The following is a 21760-nucleotide window of genomic DNA, read 5'->3' on the forward strand; positions in this document are numbered from 1 at the left end:
CCTCGCCTAGAAATCCCTCCACAACCTGGCACCCACCGAACTCTCTGACCTTCTCTCAGCCTATGCCCCCTCCCTCCGCTCTGCTGTTTTCCTTTTCACCCCCACATTCCAGTTCTCCATCATGGGTGCCAGGGCCTTCAGCTGCTTGGCACCCAGGCTCTGGAAAGCACTCTCCCCACACATACGACATGCAGACAGTCATCTCATTCAAAACACACCTCTTAGAGAACCTATAGCCCAGTGTCCATGATTGACTCTTAATGTCCTTGAGTATCTTGAAAGGCGTTCCCCCAAAAATGTATTTTTAGTATTTATCGCTTTCCTCTCTCTGCCTGAAAGTGCATGGGGTCTGAGACGGAGCCCTGCTGGACCCCTTAGCTTGACTTTACTTTCAACCCCACCTCAGTGTGCTGACTGCTCTCACCACTCTCACCACGCTGCTGTTTCAGACCTTCCAAATTGCTCCAGGTTTCTGTACCTTTGCACAGCTCTAGCTATAACGCATTGCTTGCTGGACCCACACTGCATGTGGCCCCGTCATAGAGGAAATGCCAGACTCGGTCCCTGTCCGAATACTTTCAAAATGCTTCCGTCCTCCCTTCAGATAATCACAGATCTGATTTGGTTGGATTGCTGAAAGCAATAGCAATGGGTTGATATCCTTTCTCTCGTCTATCCAATCACTTCTAGACCTGTGATCAAGGCAGGGAGAAAGGAAGGGTGCATTTTATTTGCATTCGAACAGGGCCTCACTCGCTCTCCCCTGACCTTGCACTGCATACAGCACATAAAGGTGTTAACATTTGCCTTTGTCAAGGGCTATATCGAGTAGGCTTGAGCCGAGATGAAAGAACTAGGAGGAAAATAATACCCCCACTTTGCATATATTGGAAATTATAGACACGGTATGCTATTATACCATTTACATGTCACCTTTCAAAAAGGGACACATTTTGTATGGGGTTAGCTACAGGTAATTGCCAAAATAAAGGGAACGCCACCATAGTGTCTTAATAGGGCGTTACAAGTTGGCAGAACAGTGTCAATGCGATGTAGATTCTACAAGTGTCTGGAACTCTATTGGAGGGATGGGATGCCATTCTTCCACAAGAAGTTCTATAAGTTGGTGTTTTGTTTATGGTGGTGGAAAACGCTGTCTCAGGCGCCGCTACAGAATCTCCCATAAGTGTTCAATTAGGTTGCAATCTGGGCCCAGTTTTTCAAAAATTAATTATCTGGATTTTGCCTACAGGATTAAATGCATTGAAATATAATTAATAGAACGGGAGTCCCCATTTAAGACAACGATTAGTCCACTCTATTCATTCTATTGCTATGCATTTAATCCTATCCGATAGGTGAAATTCAGATAGAACTGGTGACTTAGACACACCCACACACAGCAAATATTTTACTGTCCTTGTGGGAAGCAAAACATTTTTTAGACTCATATTTTTCATAAACCCAAACCCTAAGCCTAAAATAGCCTTTGTGTTCTTGGGGACTTGGGAACCTGCTTTCAATATACTTTGTACATCACTTACTCAAGGGTTTCCTTTATTTTGGCAGTTACCTGTATATCTCTCACTTACTTATCTAATCTTAGAATAACATGTTTAACATTGTTTTTACGAACATGTTCAGATGGTGCTTTACCAAGACCAGCAGTATTTCACAAGGTCCCTCATTTTGTGCTTTGTATTTTACTGTTTTGGATTTAAATAGATCTATTACTTTAGTTAGTTGGTACCTTGCTCCCAAAACCTATTGTATTATCTCTGACAATTATCACCTTTATATTCTGTATCTTTCCTTAACTTTCCATCTTCAGATTACAGTTAGTGTAAGTATCTGTATCTCACTCTCTTTCTGTGTTTGTAAGCCAAGTACGTTCTCTTCGTGTGCGTTGTGAAATAGCTGAGCATCCTTACTGTTTGTTTCCTTCTGCTGTTACCCGGTTGTGATTTATATATTTTTTCCTGAACTTTGAACTCACTGTGTCTTTCCATTTTATAATAGGCCCCCAGTAGCCTCTTAGATGCCTTGGAGCAGCATTTGGCTTCTTTAGAAGGGAAGAAGGTGAAAGATTCCACAGCAGCCAGCAGGTAGTCCTTTTCCCTTCCTTTTGCTCACTTGCCAGTCCAATGCAGTCCAGTCAGACAAAGCCTGTTTGCTCAGGCACCAAATTTAGCAAGTGGGTATGAGTTGGAGCTGAAGTGTTTGTTGGTGGGCAGCAATCCCAACAATATGTTTTGTTACTGTGGTCCAATGTATGCTTTTCCTTTCTGTGTTTTGCCAGTTGTTTCCTTGAAAATATTGACAAATGCTCCGGGAGCTACAGTTGCAGTGTTTATCTTCAATTTATGCAAGTCCTACATTGTTAATAAAGACCTACTTGTCTGTGGCTAATATCAGGGGCATTTGATTTTTGTTTCCTTTTTGTGTCTTTAAATGCACTATAATTATGTGCACTGACCATCAGTGCTGATACACTTCTCCCATTCTAAACAGAAAACCTGTATTATAAAATTGAATTATCCCTCTCAAGCAGAAATCCTTTCTATTTTATGCCAAACCTCCTGCTACTATTGTAGCCATCTATCGAAGTGCAGTTGTAAAAATATGCGCCACTTTCTTTTACTGAGCTTGTAGAACTCTTCTTCTGCCAACACAGCACTTTTGACAATGGCCGGTTAACAGTCCCCCCCGTCCCCCCCAGCTGACCCCTGTCTCTCTTCCTCTTATTCTGTCTCAAGGGCTAGCACACTCTCCAACGCTGTCTCCTCTTTGGCCAACACGGGCATATCTTTCACCAAAGTGGACGAGAGGGAAAAACAGGCAGCTCTGGAGGAAGAGCAGGCTCGCCTAAAAGCGCTAAAGGTAAATTTTTCTTCTAGTGCCCTTGTTTGCTCTGCTTATTACCTGACTGGGTTTAATCTGTTCTGGTTTTTCAGCATTTTGAGATACTTTTTTTTTTTTTTTTAGCTCATAAGTTGCTCTCATTAGGTCCTTAGTCATTGGCTGATGATTCCAGTGACTCCCCACCACCAAATTAAGTTTAAAAATAACATTTTCAGAGCTTGGATTTTAATTTGATCTGGCTAGTAGGTAGGCCTGGTGTTGGGTTTTGTTGAACTTGTCCCGTTCCACTTAGGAGCAGCGTCTGAAGGATCTCCAGAAGGGGCCTTCTTTCTCTGCCACCACGGCTGCCTCCCCTGTGTCAATGGACGGTGGGACCATCAACACAGCACCGGCCATCGACCTCTTCTCCACGCCCAGCTTCGCAAACAGGTGAGAGCACCCTTTCTATCCTAGCCCTTACCCAATATCTATGCCCCACTGCCTCCTCCCTTCTGACCATCAACACCAGTGTCTTCCCAGTGTAACTGATGGAGCGAGGAGAGTCTGTCACTAAGCAGGCAACATGGCAGAGTAGTGAAGGCAGAGGCTGATATTCAAACAACTCAAACCGCTGTCGGGTCTGTCTAGCAAAATGCTGTGAAGTTGCATAGACTGAGGAATGTTAGTAGTTCATACAGACAAACTCTAGTTACTCGGCTAGCTAATAAACCTTGTGCTGAGCAAAATGATGAGGAGTTTGGTGCCGTTGCTTTGCTGCCAGCTCGTACATAAACGTTGGTAGCACTGTCATTTATCAATAAACAGCCAACCCCTCAGTTATGTTTCTTTACTTAAAATATACATAGATGCCATGCTGGCTGGCCTAAGTACTTTTTATATACAGGAAACGGCCAAAATGAATGGAAGCACTTGAGTAAATGAGGGATACATACAAATTATATTGAAGCGGGTGCTTCTGCAATTAACATCCCATCGTGCTTTGGGTCATGCATAAAAATGCTGGGCAGGCCATTATATTGGCTACCATGGCTATGCCCCCATAGGATGACAATGCCCACATCCACAGGGCACAAGTGGTCACTGAATAGTTTGGCCATATGCCATGGTTGTCTGTCACCAGATCTAAACCCAATTGAACTCTTATGGGAGATTCTGGAGCGGTGCCTGAGACAGTGTTTTCCATCAACAAAACACCAAATTATGGAACTTATCCTGGAAGAATGGTGTCACATCCCTCCAATGGAGTTCCAGACATTTGTAGAATCTATGCCAAGGCACATTGAAGCTGTTCTGGCTTGTGGCGGCCCAACGCCCTATTAAGACGCTATGTTGCTGTTTTCTATTTTCTGTAGTGGTTTTATGTACCCGCGTCTACTATTGTAATTCCATTCTGTTCAGTGCACATTAATGTAAAAGTGGCGGAGTTGGCCAAAAAACTAGGTTACATGCATAGTGCCAAGGCACTGATGTGAACAAAACTCCTTATGGAATTTGTTTGTGTCCCAAATGGCATCCTATTCCCTATAAAGTACACTACCTTTGACCAGAGCCCTATAGGGAATAGGGTGCCATTTGGGATGCACCCAATGTTTACGTTTGTTTACCCATCCAGTTATTTCAGATCTTTGAGTGGGGCATTAATAATAGCCTCATTGTTGAATTTAGACTGAGCAAACCTCCTCATTCCACACTAGCAAGCCACTGCTCAGTAGTTCAGGGCCTATTCCAAGAGAAGCCAAACTAGACAGTCAGTGCCATGTAACCATAGATATAAACACTCCATTGCTATTAATAGGCCTGCCCATCTATTCTTACACACTCCTTCCTGTGCCTTTGCCCACCTAAAGAAACCGATGCCAGTGGAACGCATCTGTCGTGCCACAGCTGCATGAATGTCAATGTACTTCTAAAAAATAATCTCATTCATAAATGTAAGCATTACAAACAATTATATCTCCAACATTAAGGTGAATAATAGCAAGAGTGGTTGTTGCTTAACGGCACCGCTAGAACGCATTGCATTCCCATGTTCGAATCAGATCAGGGTAGCTGTTCAAGGAGCGCCTCTGGCTGTACAAAGGGTATTGATTGCATGTGACTTTCAGAGAGACTACTGTTTCTCCCGCTCGACTGCTCAAACAAGACTGCAACCTTTGTCTTCAGTGTGGGTGCTTGAAATGTTTGGGATTGTTTTGAGAGAAAAAAAGTTTGTAGGTGAGGGGTGGGAGTAAGGAATAGGTAGAAAGCACCCCCCCCCCTCCCCCCTGTCCTCTGCTAGATGCAACTTCTACCTTGAGCGTTATGAAAACCTTTTTGAATAGGCTACGGATGAGTTGGGGATTTAGCTTTTTGGGAGACTGATGCATCTTTGTCTTTTACACTTCTCTTCCTCCTCTCCACTCAAGCACTTCCAAGGCGGCGAGCGACCTGCTGGACTTGCAGCCTGCGTTTCAGCAGCAGGCACTGCCCATCTCCACTGCCCTGCCGACAGCCAACACATGGGGAGGTGAAAGCTCCCATCACACTGTGGACGCCTGTTTTACAACCCTTATTGACAAGCATACTGTACATATACACACTCTTCATTGTATTCCTCTGTGTAAACTAATGTGATAGGCCTGTACATGCATCATAGTCATACATGTTCAAGCAAGCCTGTGCCTAATTAAAGGGCTTATTAACTCAGTATATACCTTGTGTATTTGACAACTCCTGAAAGCTATTGGTGAACTTGAATAAAAAATTGAGTGGGGAGGCCTCCTGAGTGGCGCAGCAGTCTAAGGCACTACATCGCAGTGCTAGAGGCGTCACTACAAACCCGGGTGCGATCCCGGGCTATATTACAGCCGGCCGTGATCGGGAGTCCCATAGGGCGGCGCACAATTTGGCCCAGCGTCTTCCGGGTTAGGTGAGGGTTTGGCCAGGGGGGCTTCACTCCGCTCACGGCACTCTAGCGACTCCTTGTGGCAGGCCGTGTGCCTGCAGGCTGACCTCGGTAGTCAGTAGAACGGTGTTTCTTCCGACACATTGGTGCGGCTGGCTTCTGGGTTAAGCAGGCAGGCGTTAAGAAGCGTGGTTTGGCGGGCCATGTTTTGGCAGACACGTGACTCGACCTTTGCCTCCCGGGCCTGTTGAGGAGTTGCAGCAATGAGACAAGATAGAAATTGGGGAGAAAATAGGGGTAAAATAACATTTGGGTAGTAATACTTCTCAATATCAGCTAAAGTCAGATATTGAGAATATGAACAGATATTCATTCAGAGTATTATTCAAGTTATTAATTTACCCCATCTGATTGCTATGACACCTTCTGTCCATCATTCATGGGATTGGTAGTTAAACCTTACGACGGAGGTGGCAAATTAAGAGGCACCTTTATCTTGAGTGCCTTGTAATGTTGTGTGCTTTGGAATTCAGGGTCTTGTGTCAATGGAAAGTAAATAATGATAAGGTTGAAATGATTAGATACAAACCAACCTAACTGCGTTTGCCTTTTCACTTACAAATACACCAAGTTTAGTGTCCCTCAACTAAAACGTTGTTCTTTTGTGTTTTATTCCAGTCATTGTGCTATCGCTAGTTAGCGTTGGCTTGCGAAAGTACTAAACTTCCTTTATTCTGGACACATACATACAAATGGTATCCACAAGTTCATCTTACTTTAGGGAAGTAGATAAAGGGCCTCATTGCCAAATTCCGAAGTATCCCTTTTTAAGGCTCTGTTTGTTTCATGTGAAGAAGTGACAATTTTGGACTGGTGCACAAATTTAGTATATGGCCTTTGGTGTAAACATATTATGGGGTGAGATGCATGTGATGGAAGAACCTGCTTCATGTCAAATATTGCTTACATAGCTTAGATACAATTATTGTGACTCTGGGTGACCAACAAGGCTGTTTTGTTTCCTTGCAATGATACGTTGAGTATTTTTGATAAGAGAACTCAGTTCATGAAGAATTCTGTCTGGGTAATTCTGGCATGGGTTTTATGTTCTGCCGCACCCTATGTTGTGTTTCTGCATGCTTCGTTTGACCTGACTCATCGTCCTCTACTAATACCTCCCGGTTCTCTCTTCTGTTTGTTCCCTTTGCCTGTGTAGATCCTTTCTCTTCTACAGAAGCTGTCGATGACTCCATTCCAAACTTTAACCCTTTCCTATCACATCCTGTTGTTGATGCTGTCCATCTACCTGTTGAATCTTCCGATGGTGTTAGTTCTAGGACACCCAGTCATGAAATGTTTGGTGGTAAACAACATTTCTTTATTTCTCTATTATGGGGTGTTGTCAAATTGTCCCCATTTGTCATATTCAGCCTGCATGCACCATTCTGCCCTCTTTGTCCTAGTTTTTACAACTCAAGCTGTGTGAGTGTGTGTGATTTTGTGTTTACATGGGGTATATGATGTTGTAGTTAGATGTGCTGGCGCTACCAACGTTTTTCAGGAATCAGGTGCTTATCTGGGTTGCTGTAGGTCTTTGGTATTCCAAATAAGGAAAGGTGATATCGTTTCCCATAAATGACCACACCAACAAGGTTTTAAGTGCATGGTGCGCTTTTATTTTGAAAAAGATGATGCATTTCGACCGTGTGGTCTTTGTCAATTGCTAGCACCATTACCTAAAACACTTGCTGTGACAGTATATTATTTGTTTTTGTTTGACTGTGTGCAGTGATGACACAGGCGATTTTGGAATGCCGCTGACTCTGTTTGCTCACCCATGTAGGTTCATAGCATATAATGTAACATAAGACTTCTGTCATTTTGTTTTTGCCTTTTTTAAAGTGAGATCACATTGTTTGAATTTGTATTTTTGATTCTCCAGATCATTACAATCCCTTTATTGATTCGAGCACCTCCATTGCATCTGATCATGAGCACACGGTGCGGATAGAGCAGTTTATCTCAGGTACTATGATGGGGAACCCAACTGACCTATGTTTTCTGGAAACCACGGAAACTTAGGACCCTGAACCTACCCCGGGTTCATGTTTGCTCTAGTCTAGTTGCTTTCCTGATTGCCATTTTGCTTTTAGTACTAGGGTTTTGGGTTTAAGCTTTTTGAAGAATTCCTTCCTTTTCACAAACTGCTCTGCTAGATTTTACTTTTCCATTTTGACCATCTTCTTGTGCCACTTTTCTGGAGCTATACTTTTCATTTGTTTTTCTTCATTTCTAATCTTGTTTCTCAACGTGCCTTCTAAAACTGCCTCTCTTTGCTGTCCATCCTTCCTGCTTGCCTCTGGTTGTGTGTCAGACTCCTTCTGTGGGCCAGCATCTTACCCTACCACCCCTCTCTTTCAATCTGAGCCCCCTGCTGTAGCTGGTCTATTTGGAGGTAAGTACTTGGGGCTTGCCATTCCTACTGTCTCCTTGTCTTATCTCTGGTCTGAAAAGAGAACTTGGGTGTACAGAATAGATTTGACTGGACAAGAAGGGTTTCTGCAAGATGGCTGAAGATGGTGGAACCATCCTACTTAAGTTAACAAGTGAAAGAAATGACTTCCATTTTGCACCATAAAGCTTAATGGCTTGATTAATGCCTCAACTAATATCAGCCCCCAACCCTCTTCTGTTTCCTCTAACCCAGGGTTCTCAGCATCTCCCACCCTGCAGCCTCAGACCGCGAGAGGCCTTAATGTCGACTTTGACTCTGTGTTTGGCAACAACGTGGACTCGGCTGGTAAAGATCACTTATCCCCCTACCTCTCCCAATTTACCACCATGAAATATGGGCATGAATGATTTGCTTTGAAGTGTTCCCTCGCTTCACATAAAAGTTACCCTTCGGCACATCTCTAGGATCAGCTTACCCTCTTCTAACCTTAACCATCAGAGGGGAATCACAAAGCTGAACTTAGAACAGTGTCTAGGGGCAACATAATGCTTCTCCCATGGGCACCACATCCTCTGCTGCCCACTGGGGGCAACTCACCTCATGGGCCATCGCAGTGCTTGGGGATTGGATGTTTTGGAAATGACTTGCAGTGAGTGCTTGGTCAATGATTGAGAAAATTTACCACCATGAAATATGGGCATGAATGATTTGCTTTGAAGTGTTCCAAAAGAAGCATTCATTTGATCTTATTTTTATATTTTGGGAGATGGGAAAGCACAGACTTCCCTTGGGGATTCATATGCACTATTTTCAGTTACCTGTCTGTCATTCGAGACATGGTGGGTTTCAGGTCTGCTCTGGTGCCTTTGAGCTTCTTTAGTGAACACTTGAACTCTTGCACTGCTGGGGCCTGCAACATGGCAGTTTGTCATGAATAGAACCCAAAGACTCAGGGTAGTGCTTTCCTCAGCATCACACTGTAACATAACACTTAAAAGGAAAACTACCCAAAAACTATGTTTTGGTATTTGTTTCATTATTCCGTTGTTGATATAGTCCCAGAATGTTTTGCATGTAAGCAATCAAGTTTTTAAGATGTACAACTTTCAAAATACAGCCAGTATGATGCATTTAGCACAGTATTCCTTTAAAGTGTCTCTTTTTAAATGAATACTACATTCAAAAAACATATTTTAGTACTTTGTCAATTTTTCTGCTGTTAATAAACCCCCCCCCCCCCCACACACTTTTTTTTTTTAGCATGTTTTCAAGATAAAGCACTTTATAGAAAGCAAAAACATTCCATGATCCATCATAGGATTTAAAATGCATGATTTTTACGTTTTTTTTGTGTAGTATTCCTTTAAAGTCCATCTAGTCATTTTATTCCTTTCACATTGTCTAACCTTGCATGATCTTTAAGGAAAATGGAAGAGCTTAGGAAATGAGTATTGGCACTATTTCAATCTCTCTTAATATAGACTACTGCCCCTGAGTAGTTGTGCCTATGACGTCAATAAGCACGTCACCGATGGGAGCATTTGTCAGCGAAGGGCCCGTTGGTGCTCAATAAAGTGTTAGTGAAGAGGGGAGAATGTACACGTATGTAATGTGTGGTTTTTGGGGCGCTTCGCTCACGACCTCACCGTTGTTTTTGTTTCTCTCCCTTGTCCGTTGGGTGAACACACACTTTGGGCCTTGGCTTTTGCATGGCACATGCATGACTGGGTGAGTTGACTACACACTCCTTAGTCCCGGACCACCAGAAATGTCATTTTCACATGCGACACCCGCTTCCCATTTCGCTCACGTTAACCATTTCCTCTTACCTGTCTCGTCTCTGGTGTTGTGTGTTGTCTGGCGTTCCTTTACTACCTCCTTTTTTCCCCCTGCCCCCTTTACTTTTAAAACAATGTTTTAGGTGGCATCCTCAAACCCACAGTGGCCTCCTTGTCCGGCCAGGGGCTAATCCCCAGCGGGCAGCAGCCTGGGAAGCTGGTGTCCGACGACCTGGACTCGTCCTTGGCCAACCTTGTGGGCAGTATGTATCATTTAACGTGCTCCTTAGGCCTTTCTCCTACTCTACTGTAATGGTCAACTGCATATGCTATTGATGAATACTCAACATTTTTAGCAGACCAGCTTCCAGATGACGTGTCACGTGCCAGCTCTGTTGGACATTGTCAAGTCAGTGGCTCTATGCACTCAACTGTCAATGCATTCTCTTTCCTTTTCAGATTTGGGAATTGGCAATGGCGTGGCAAAAAAGTAAGAATGCTATGTTAACTAAACTGGAATCAATTTTTTCTATTTTTCCCCCATACTGATGTGGCAGTTAAAAGAAAAATAATTAACATTTCCATTTTCTTTATTTAGTGATATTCATTGGAGTCAGCCTGGTGAGAAGAAGTTGACGGGTGGAAACAATTGGCAACCAAAGACTGCTCCCTCTACCACATGGAACCCTGCCACCATGGTAAGTTTGTTCGGTATTTGTCTTAATTATTTATAGTTTTCAAAGTTCTGATCACAAAAATCGATTGCATTGATCAATATAAATTATACAATTTATGAAAGGAAATGTGCCATTTCCTCATCTGCTTTTGGAATTGTTTAACCAACCCAAACGCTGCTTGGTTTAAGTTCCTGGTGCATACGGATCATATGGACAGAAAGCACCAACTGCCTTTGTTAGTGTGTTTTTGTTTTTACTGTGTTAACTGAACGTGTATTTTTTGTTGTTTCAATATCTTCTAATCTCTGTCTCAAATGTCTGCTGCATTGTATAATTGTTCTCCTGGGGGAAAAAATACAGAACGGAATGCATTTCCCACAATACGTAAGTTTCAATGGTCGTACCATTTCCTGCTCTTTGACCAAAGCTGGCATGCCTGGTATTAACCCCACACATTCACCCAGCCACGCCTTCTCTCTGACTTGTGGGCCAAGAGGCCCGGGTCACTCATCACCCGCCCTGCGGTCTGCCCCGTGGGCGCCTTACGACCTGCTGACCTCAATCTAACACCGATGCCACAGCATGATCTGTCATGACTGACCTCTCCTCCTCAGCTCAGCCCTTTGTTCTCCAAAGGCTGGTTTATACTAGGTCTAACGACATGTCTCTAGACTATAAGAATACATCCATGGACCGTCGTTACACCTACTGTACATATTTAAAAAAAAAAATATTATTCATTTGATTTAATAGTCTTGTCTTTTTTATTGAACTTCTGGTCACACCTTACTCTGAGCCTGCATTAAGGGTCACATACTACCTGTATAATAAGGACATAACTGTTGTGACACCATGACAGTCATAACATGACAACGGGGTTTAGTAGGGTGAAACATTTTGTAACTATCTGAATTTCTACAACAGGAACACCCCTTTTGCTACTGTGTGCCCTTGTATGTTTTGAGGGTGGTGGTGTTAACCACTAGACCACTCCAACTCGGTAAAAGTTAGCAAGACCTGTTTCCATAAGCTGATCTCGCCTGTTCACAACACTTTCAAATGTCATTATTAAGACGGTGTTCTCCAAGCTCATGACTGAAGGTTCAAGTGAAGGGTTTCCAAAAAAGTTTCAATGGTTTGTGAGTGGGTATGGTGTTTCCATAAGAATGTTAAATAAGCATTCTTACAACGACAACAAAAGCCTAGTCAGCTATTATCAAGTGACAACTGTTATGGAAATATGCCGAAAGACCATGGTATCTTTGTCTATTGATACTGTCGAGGCCAATGGGTGGATGGACAAGAAACTGAGGTAACATCTTGGGTAGCTGCATGATCTACAACTAACACGCTTTATGCTATGTTTTACCCAGATATCACTTTACCGTAAGGCATCTCTTCAATTTTTATTTATTATTATGATTATTTTTCCCTTGTTTCTTCTGAACAGTGTGCAAAACAGCATGTTTGGTTATTATCGCAAAGCGACTGCTCATGATTTGCATAAAGTTCTGATGGCATCGTCAAAAGTCTCTGCACTTCACCTCCCTTTCATTGAAAATGACTGCTTTCTGTTTGGGCATTAGAAATTGTATCTGGTGAAAACCCGGAGTTAAGATTTTCCACATTCTAACTGATAATTCAGTGGAAGGTTATTAATGGTAGTAAAATCGATCACCAAAAAGAAAATCATTACGGTAGTTACGTTGGTCACCAAGAATAATGACGATCACCTTCCAAGCCGTTAAAAGCGGCCTTTGTTTTGAATGGAAATACAGATTTACATTTTTTTGCTGTCTTGTTGGATGTTTGGATGTTCCGTCTCCCTGATACTTGACATCCAAAAAAACAAACTGCCCTACACCAATATTTGTAAGCATTATGTTTGATTAAGATGTTAACCTTTTGGGCTACATGATCAAAACGGGATTCCAAAACGCAAATACTTAAAATAATGTTTTAAGCAACATTTAACTTGTTTTTTTTCACCTCACCCTGGACAAGTTCCAGGGTTTAAGCTTCCACAGTGGACTCCCTGGCCTAAATTCTCAACATTGTGTTTTACATTTACATTACATTTAAGTCATTTAGCAGACGCTCTTATCCAGAGCGACTTACAAATTGGTGCATTCACCTTATGATATCCAGTGGAACAACCACTTTACAATAGTGCATCTAACTCTTTTAAGGGGGGGGGTTAGAAGGATTACTTTATCCTATCCTAGGTATTCCTTAAAGAGGTGGGGTTTCAGGTGTCTCCGGAAGGTGGTGATTGACTCCGCTGACCTGGCGTCGTGAGGGAGTTTGTTCCACCATTGGGGTGCCAGAGCAGCGAACAGTTTTGACTGGGCTGAGCGGGAACTGTACTTCCTCAGAGGTAGGGAGGCGAGCAGGCCAGAGGTGGATGAACGCAGTGCCCTTGTTTGGGTGTAGGGCCTGATCAGAGCCTGAAGGTACGGAGGTGCCGTTCCCCTCACAGCTCCGTAGGCAAGCACCATGGTCTTGTAGCGGATGCGAGCTTCAACTGGAAGCCAGTGGAGAGAGCGGAGGAGCGGGGTGACGTGAGAGAACTTGGGAAAGTTGAACACCAGACGGGCTGCGGCGTTCTGGATGAGTTGTAGGGGTTTAATGGCACAGGCAGGGAGCCCAGCCAACAGCGAGTTGCAGTAATCCAGACGGGAGATGACAAGTGCCTGGATTAGGACCTGCGCCGCTTCCTGCGTGAGGCAGGGTCGTACTCTGCGAATGTTGTAGAGCATGAACCTACAGGAACGGGTCACCGCCTTGATGTTAGTTGAGAACGACAGGGTGTTGTCCAGGATCACGCCAAGGTTCTTAGCACTCTGGGAGGAGGACACAATGGAGTTGTCAACCGTGATGGCGAGATCATGGAACGGGCAGTCCTTCCCCGGGAGGAAGAGCAGCTCCGTCTTGCCGAGGTTCAGCTTGAGGTGGTGATCCGTCATCCACACTGATATGTCTGCCAGACATGCAGAGATGCGATTCACCACCTGGTTATCAGAGGGGGGAAAGGAGAAGATTAATTGTGTGTCGTCTGCATAGCAATGATAGGAGAGACCATGTGAGGATATGACAGAGCCAAGTGACTTGGTGTATAGCGAGAATAGGAGAGGGCCTAGAACAGAGCCCTGGGGGACACCAGTGGTGAGAGCACGTGGTGCGGAGACAGATTCTCGCCACGCCACCTGGTAGGAGCGACCTGTCAGGTAGGACGCAATCCAAGCGTGGGCCGCGCCGGAGATGCCCAGCTCGGAGAGGGTGGAGAGGAGGATCTGATGGTTCACAGTATCAAAGGCAGCCGATAGGTCTAGAAGGATGAGAGCAGAGGAGAGAGAGTTAGCTTTAGCAGTGCGGAGCGCCTCCGTGACACAGAGAAGAGCAGTCTCAGTTGAATGACTAGTCTTGAAACCTGACTGATTTGGATCAAGAAGGTCATTCTGAGAGAGATAGCAGGAGAGCTGGCCAAGGACGGCACGTTCAAGAGTTTTGGAGAGAAAAGAAAGAAGGGATACTGGTCTGTAGTTGTTGACATCGGAGGGATCGAGTGTAGGTTTTTTCAGAAGGGGTGCAACTCTCGCTCTCTTGAAGACGGAAGGGACGTAGCCAGCGGTCAAGGATGAGTTGATGAGCGAGGTGAGGTAAGGGAGAAGGTCTCCGGAAATGGTCTGGAGAAGAGAGGAGGGGATAGGGTCAAGCGGGCAGGTTGTTGGGCGGCCGGCCGTCACAAGACGCGAGATTTCATCTGGAGAGAGAGGGGAGAAAGAGGTCAAAGCACAGGGTAGGGCAGTGTGAGCAGAACCAGCGGTGTCGTTTGACTTAGCAAACGAGGATCGGATGTCGTCGACCTTCTTTTCAAAATGGTTGACGAAGTCATCAGCAGAGAGGGAGGAGGGGGAGGAGGATTCAGGAGGGAGGAGAAGGTGGCAAAGAGCTTCCTAGGGTTAGAGGCAGATGCTTGGAATTTAGAGTGGTAGAAATTGGCTTTAGCAGCAGAGACAGAAGAGGAGAATGTAGAGAGGAGGGAGTGAAAGGATGCCAGGTCCGCAGGGAGGCGAGTTTTCCTCCATTTCCGCTCGGCTGCCCGGAGCCCTGTTCTGTGAGCTCGCAATGAGTCGTCGAGCCACGGAGCAGGAGGGGAGGACCGAGCCGGCCTGGAGGATAGGGGACATAGAGAGTCAAAGGATGCAGAAAGGGAGGAGAGGAGGGTTGAGGAGGCAGAATCAGGAGATAGGTTGGAGAAGGTTTGAGCAGAGGGAAGAGATGATAGGATGGAAGAGGAGAGAGTAGCGGGGGAGAGAGAGCGAAGGTTGGGACGGCGCGATACCATCCGAGTAGGGGCAGTGTGGGAAGTGTTGGATGAGAGCGAGAGGGAAAAGGATACAAGGTAGTGGTCGGAGACTTGGAGGGGAGTTGCAATGAGATTAGTGGAAGAACAGCATCTAGTAAAGATGAGGTCAAGCGTATTGCCTGCCTTGTGAGTAGGGGGGGAAGGTGAGAGGGTGAGGTCAAAAGAGGAGAGGAGTGGAAAGAAGGAGGCAGAGAGGAATGAGTCAAAGGTAGACGTGGGGAGGTTAAAGTCACCCAGAACTGTGAGAGGTGAGCCATCCTCAGGAAAGGAACTTATCAGGGCGTCAAGCTCATTGATGAACTCTCCAAGGGAACCTGGAGGGCGATAAATGATAAGGATGTTAAGCTTGAAAGGGCTGGTAACTGTGACAGCATGGAATTCAAAGGAGGCGATAGACAGATGGGTCAGGGGAGAAAGAGAGAATGTCCACTTGGGAGAGATGAGGATCCCAGTGCCACCACCCCGCTGACCAGAAGCTCTCGGGGTGTGCGAGAACACGTGGGCAGACGAGGAGAGAGCAGTAGGAGTAGCAGTGTTATCAGTGGTAATCCATGTTTCCGTCAGTGCCAAGAAGTCGAGGGACTGGAGGGAAGCATAGGCTGAGATGAACTCTGCCTTGTTGGCCGCAGATCGGCAGTTCCAGAGGCTGCCTGAGACCTGGAACTCCACGTGGGTCGTGCGCGCTGGGACCACCAGGTTAGAGTAGCAGCGGCCACGCGGTGTGAAGCGTTTGTATGGTCTGTGCAGAGAGGAGAGAACAGGGATAGACAGACACATAGTTGACAGGCTACAGAAGAGGCTACGCTAATGCAAAGGAGATTGGAATGACAAGTGGACTACACGTCTCGAATGTTCAGAAAGTTAAGCTTACGTTGCAAAAAATCTTATTGACTAAAATGATATAGTACTGCTGGCTGGTGAAATAGGCTAGCTAGCAGTGGCTGCGTTGTTGACTTTGTTTGAAAGTGTAGCTGGCTAGGTAACCTCTAACTGGCTAGGTAACCTTGACAATTACTCTAGACTACACAATTATCTTTATGTTTATGTTTATGTTTTAGTGTTGTTGTGAAATGTCAGAAGGTGCTGGGCTATGATGACTATTGCAGAGGTGCAGTAGCAGAGAGTGAGCTTCTCCGGAACCTGATAATTACCTCCATATTTTCCTATTCAAGCAAATGTCTGCAATCGTTTTGCATGGCCTATATTGTCTGCCGAGTATGCTTTTATGCAAAGCATTTGTGATGAATGTGAGAAGTTGAAAAATGGTTGTTGGACTATCGAAACAAGTGCTGAGTATGTAATGAAACCCACATTTATGTTTTATATACGTCCACTTGTTCATTCTGTCCGTTTTTCAATGGGTTGATTTGCTAATGAAATATTTCCTTCCCGAGGGTGCCTTTTCATTCAACTGAAAGGCCTGTGATGTTGAAACAAATCGGGGTTTGTTACTACTCTGAGGGCTGTTTGAGAGTCTAGTAGTTTCTCTATAAAAGCCCCCCTCTGTATTTTTCAGAAGAGCAGCTCTGCACCTGCAAGTAACAGCTTCTTGCTTCAGGGCTCTCTCGCTCTCTCTCTCTCACCCTAACACACACTAAGGATAAACTAGGGGGAATAAGGACAGGCATGCCAAATGTTTCCCAGATGTGCCATTAGTCTTGCCAAAGTGGAAGCAGGCAGGCAATGAGACTGAAGTGTTGCATGTGAATGAGACAATTGTAGCTTGTCTGAGAGATGAACAAAGACAACTTTGTTCAGGTGGGTTGTTTCTGGAGAGGAGGGAACTATACGGACCAAAATGACTAAGCATTTGCACCTGTTTTGCAAAAGTGATTAATGAACTAAATAAACATGAATATAAAACGGTCATTATTTACAATTGGTTATATGCTAACTTTGGGTAAAAGTGACGGAGTGTCCTGGTTTATTGTGAGTGACCATCTTTGCTTGTCATCTCAGGCACCATCTGTCATGGCCTTCCCTGCAACGACGCCGACGGGAATGATGGCATATGGAATGGTAAGTATTTTTTTTGGGGGGGTGGATCTTCTTTTCAAGCTATTGCAGCCATGCCTCAATCTTTCTGAGAATGTGCAACCATATCTGACTTCTGGAGCTTTGTGAATGCCTCCCTCAGTACATTAATTATGTTTATGAACCTTATTTTTAGCTGACAAAGAGAATTCCACTTTTACTTTGAATCAATAACAATTGTTTGCTGGGTTTACTTATAAAAAAAAATAAAGATTATACATTTGCCTCTGGTTCACTCCAGGGCCCGGGTTCATAAAACATCTCAATGTAGGATCAGTTTTGCCTTTTTAGATTATAAGGAATGGACAGGAGGGGGCCTGATCCTAGATCAGCCCTATTTGACATTTTATGACTATAGATCTTCCGATGCAAAGGCACCCAACCCTGTGCTTTCAATGAAGCCATAGGGCCAACTCCTTGCAATGATCAAAATGTTAAATTTCACCAGCATAAACTCTGTACAAATTATAAGCAGAAAAATATATTTAAATGGCAAAACAAAAAAATTCTGCCGGCCTCCCGGGTGGCGCAGTGGTCTAAGGCACTGCATCGCAGTGCTAGCTGTGCCACCAGAGATTCTGGGTTCGAGCCCAGGCTCTGTCGCAGCCGCCCGGGACCGGGAGGCCCGTGGGGCGACGCACAATTGGCCCAGCGTCGTCCGGGAAGGTTTGTCCGGCAGGGATATCCTTGTCTCATCGCGCACTAGCGACTCCTGTTGGTGCGGCTGGCTTCCGGGTTGGATGTGCGTTGTCAAGAAGCAGTGCGGCTAGGTTGGGTTGTGTTTCCGAGGACTCATGGCTCTCGACCTTCGCCTCTCCCGAGTCCGTACGGGGGTTGCAGAGATGAGACAAGACTGTAACTACTACCAATTGGATACCACGAAATTGGGGAGGAAAAAGGGGTAAAAAATGTTTTTGTTCTGCAGTCTTTGACTGTAGCCTATAGCACATTTTCTATATTTGCGGTTGGATGGGTTATTAGAAATTGCTGGTGAAAAACCTTAATGTCCAATAAGAAATGCACATTTTCGTTTTCTGTTGCAAAAGTTTTCCATTGCGTGCGGTTATGAACATGACCCTGTTTCCTGGGGTTCTAAATTCTATCGGGAAGGGAATCTTGGTGGGGAATATGTTATGTTAGGCTTTTGAAAAATGTGACACTAGGACCAATTTGTGACACTGTATGTTCGCAAAAACAGGTATTCATTTCTACACCCACAGACTAGCAAAAAGGTCCATGACGAATCAAATGGAAAAATGACCAAGACATTGTAATGGATGTCATCTTGTAATGATTGACAAAGCAAGCTGTTGATATGCATCAAGACGAGCTGATTCAGCCATTAACTTTTACATCCCAGTGCTCGTGTCTCATTATGGAGCTATATTTGAACTATAGTTAATCAGTAACCAGTGTCAAATCAGCCGAGGACAACATGTACAATGATTTTGTTCTGTTAACTCGACTGTGCTTGAACTGAGACGTCGTACTACCATGTAACCCGTCATATATCGCTGAAATAATTGACAGAATTGCTCATGTTATCACCATTTCTTCAGCAGTAAAGAATTTGGTGCACGCAGAACTTTCATGACGTTTTGATTTTCACAATTTCATTTTTTCTTTGTCTTCCTTCAGCCTCCCCAGATGGGTTCCATGGGCATGATGACCCAGCCCACTATGATGTACAGCCAACCAGTCATGAGGCCGGCCAACCCCTTTGGCTCGGCCCCAGGAGCACAGGTACTGGACTCTCCATTCTACTCCCTTCCCTGGTAGCTTTTCTCTGAACAGATGCCAAGCAGTAGGGTGATGTTGCCCCGTAGACGCTGATCTTGGGTTAGTTTAGTATTTTACGCCCTAAAGTAGGAATCCGTTGCAGTGAAACTGCCATGTACATTATTTCAAACACTGTTTTTATTCCTTCTGACATCAATGCATGTGCGATAGAACAGCAGAGTATGTACTAGAATTGATCATATATTACGTTGCTGGATTCTCAGCTGTTTCGCCCTAATGCGGATCTCCGCTTTAAGTTTAGGGGAAGCTGATCCTTGATCTGTACCTTGGGGAAACTTCACCCCCCCCCCCGGAGCGTTTACAAACTCTCCCTGCCCTCGGAGGAGCCTGGTTAGATTGTTCACGTCCTCAAACTAGTATCTTTCAGAATGGAGTCGATTCCATTGCAATTTGGCAAGTTTATTTCAGTTTACTTGCTGAGTTGAAATGGATTTGAGCCCAACCATGCTTTCTACTGCCTTTTGCAATAGAATGAAGTTTGACTGTGGCCAACTTCAACACCCTCTGAGGTGGTATGCCTGTTGTCTGTATGAAAAATCTATCTGCAGGATGCATTGTCCAGCCCCACAACTCATTCTCCATAAAAGTGGTATTGTAATATACACATGGTTATTTCATATATCACTGGTAAATGGTTTAATGTGGCAAGTGACTGAAGGAATTATATTCTGGAGGTCAATAGGAATTCTGCGCTTTGGGACTTCTATTCAGAATGAGCTTTCATTCACCCTCGTACCATTTTAGCTATTATTCTGAATGATGCCTGGCATGTCAACATAGTATTTAGAATAGGATATAACACCCTCATCCTCCTTTCATCTCTTCAGTAGGCTCTAAATCAGAACGGTAGCTGCCTTAGGAGAATATATCTTGTGAAGCGTGTATTTTTTTCTGACACGATTTATCTGCTGTAAGGTTTTACCTCCACACTGACCGTGTTAGGGCACTACACTCTGGACCTGAACCTGTTCTCTCCATTCCGCTCCCTTTATATCTGTAGCTAGGTTCTCCCCTCTTGTTTGTAATTTCCCTCTAGCCGTTCCTCGATTCCCCTCACCCTGTCATTCTCTCTCTGAACTAGCCCTCGTCAGCTTCTAGTCCTTCCAGTCAGAGTCCTCTCAGAGCACCAGGAAAGGACCCCTTTGCACAACTCTCTCTCAAGGATTTCTTGTAGAACCTCTTTAGGTACAACATGTCCTGTGTGTGTGTGCGCTGCATGCTTATATCTGCACACTTCTGCTCCGCTTGCCAACACACCAATGTCTCTAGGGTTTGATCATTATTTGTGCTTCAAAGCTGAATGGCCCAGTCTTTCCCTTCATAATCACTCAACCACCTGTAAGATGTCGCTTGCTCCGTTGCCTTGCATGTCTGCACGGAAGTCTGACCTAGACTGCGAAACAACACTTTTCGAAAAGTACATTGGCCCATGTGACATTTTGACGACGTAATGAAAGCAGCGCTGTTAACAGACCGCATCACTTCATAAGCTGAGACATTTATTTTGAAAACAAAGCCACATTGGTGTGCATCAAACATTTACATGCATGTGCATAAATTATCAGCAGCCTCTTGTGGAAGTTGACCGTTAAAATAAATGTCACCACTAATATGGGTACTTTTGACACTCGTCTATGCTTACAAAATGGAGCCCTTTGAGATAATTCTGTGACAATTCTGCTAAATGTTTATTTTCTCTAGAGTGGACTTCAGCCCTATGTTTGTTTATCATGCTGCAATTCAAGCTTCAAACCAGGGGTGGAACCAAAATTATATTCCAATCGATTTGTTCTGAACAGAACCACTTCATTTTGTTCCACTGTTCTGACCAGCAAAATAATGTTCTGAACTGGTTCAAACCCCTCAAAGTACTGGTTTATATTGTTCTTATTTTTAGCCTGTGAAATCAAGTTTTTGTTGTTGTTTACATTTAGCTCATTAAATAACTTAATAGAGCAGGCAAGCTAGTTGTTTACATGGTGTAAAATGTGACTGAAATTTTGTGGGTGGGGAGAGAGCATTGAGGAGGCTAAGTGCTGGGCATCTTATGACATGCATTATACGAATTAGGTCCACAGAATTATACCTAGGAGGAGCAATTTTGAATGTCCTTAGTTTGAGCTAGCTAAGGCGTTTGAGGAAGCTAGCAAGCTCGTGTGTGCAGAGTGGCACCAGAATTTAAAAACGCGTCTTACCTTTTTTTAGTTAATAGATCCAACTTGAAACGTGATAACTAGGCCTGTAGTACCCTTAACTAGCATTAAAAGTGAATCCATTCTTTTCAGGCTAATTAAAAATCTTTCTCCCTATCTTCTGAATCAAGCTTGTAACTAACGTCAGTACAGTAGCCTATGCTTCGGAGGGGCAGGTAGCCTAAAATCGCACAGGCAAAGATTTTCAGTTTGCAGACAGACACTGGAATAAGTTCTTGAGTGACAGAGTGAGGGCTTTGCATGGGTGTTTTGTTGTGGGACTTGGAAAAAAATGCCTGGAACGTAAAGTAAGGTTATTCACCGGTTCCCATGCTTTTAAAGTAAAGGTTCTGTTTCTGTTCATTGAAAAAAATTATTTTACGGTTATCAGTTCTGTTCCCTGAACCGGTTTCAACCCCTGCTTCAAATAATCGTTTCCCCCATTTTTGGGGGGGCTGTCATCTTCATTGCAATACATTCCATTTGCATTAAATCAATGTGGCCAGAATGTATTTAATAGATAGTAATTTGTTCTGCACTACGCTTTCAGGTGTGTTTGATTTGGCCAACAGTATGTCCTGGATGGAAGGCATTTTTGATCTAAGAATCATATGTCCTGTTTTGTGCCGGAGGACTTCTCAGCTAGTCATGACACAGGACTGGCGATTTAACTGAATCGTGTCAAGGATTCACTGTTGTCCTGATCAAA

General features: G+C 44.3%; 1 protein-coding gene across 23 annotated transcripts in view; it reads left to right on the forward strand.

Annotated features, from left to right (window-relative positions):
* The window catches only part of LOC139584342 (phosphatidylinositol-binding clathrin assembly protein-like), a 57560-nt gene that overhangs the window by 34116 nt on the left and 1684 nt on the right, over positions 1-21760 (forward strand). For 5 of the 23 annotated variants that reach the window (XM_071416174.1, XM_071416062.1, XM_071416070.1 and 2 more), the window contains 15 exons: positions 2020-2105; positions 2757-2880; positions 3155-3291; positions 5268-5368; positions 6963-7109; positions 7689-7772; positions 8121-8201; positions 8454-8546; positions 10123-10242; positions 10439-10469; positions 10578-10677; positions 11017-11040; positions 16985-17044; positions 18698-18802; positions 19941-20044. In XM_071416174.1, the coding sequence (XP_071272275.1) occupies positions 2020-2105; positions 2757-2880; positions 3155-3291; positions 5268-5368; positions 6963-7109; positions 7689-7772; positions 8121-8201; positions 8454-8546; positions 10123-10242; positions 10439-10469; positions 10578-10677; positions 11017-11040; positions 16985-17044; positions 18698-18802; positions 19941-20033 (1386 nt within the window). In that variant the 3' untranslated portion in view covers positions 20034-20044. Of the gene's footprint in view, positions 1-2019; positions 2106-2756; positions 2881-3154; positions 3292-5267; positions 5369-6962; positions 7110-7688; positions 7773-8120; positions 8202-8453; positions 8547-10122; positions 10243-10438; positions 10474-10577; positions 10678-11016; positions 11041-16984; positions 17045-18697; positions 18803-19940; positions 20045-21760 lie in introns of those variants that run through there. The other 18 variants (XM_071416131.1, XM_071416122.1, XM_071416094.1 and 15 more) reach the window with 17 other exon arrangements.

Source organism: Salvelinus alpinus, chromosome 1 (assembly GCF_045679555.1).
Source record: "Salvelinus alpinus chromosome 1, SLU_Salpinus.1, whole genome shotgun sequence".
Taxonomy (NCBI): Eukaryota; Metazoa; Chordata; class Actinopteri; order Salmoniformes; family Salmonidae; genus Salvelinus; species Salvelinus alpinus.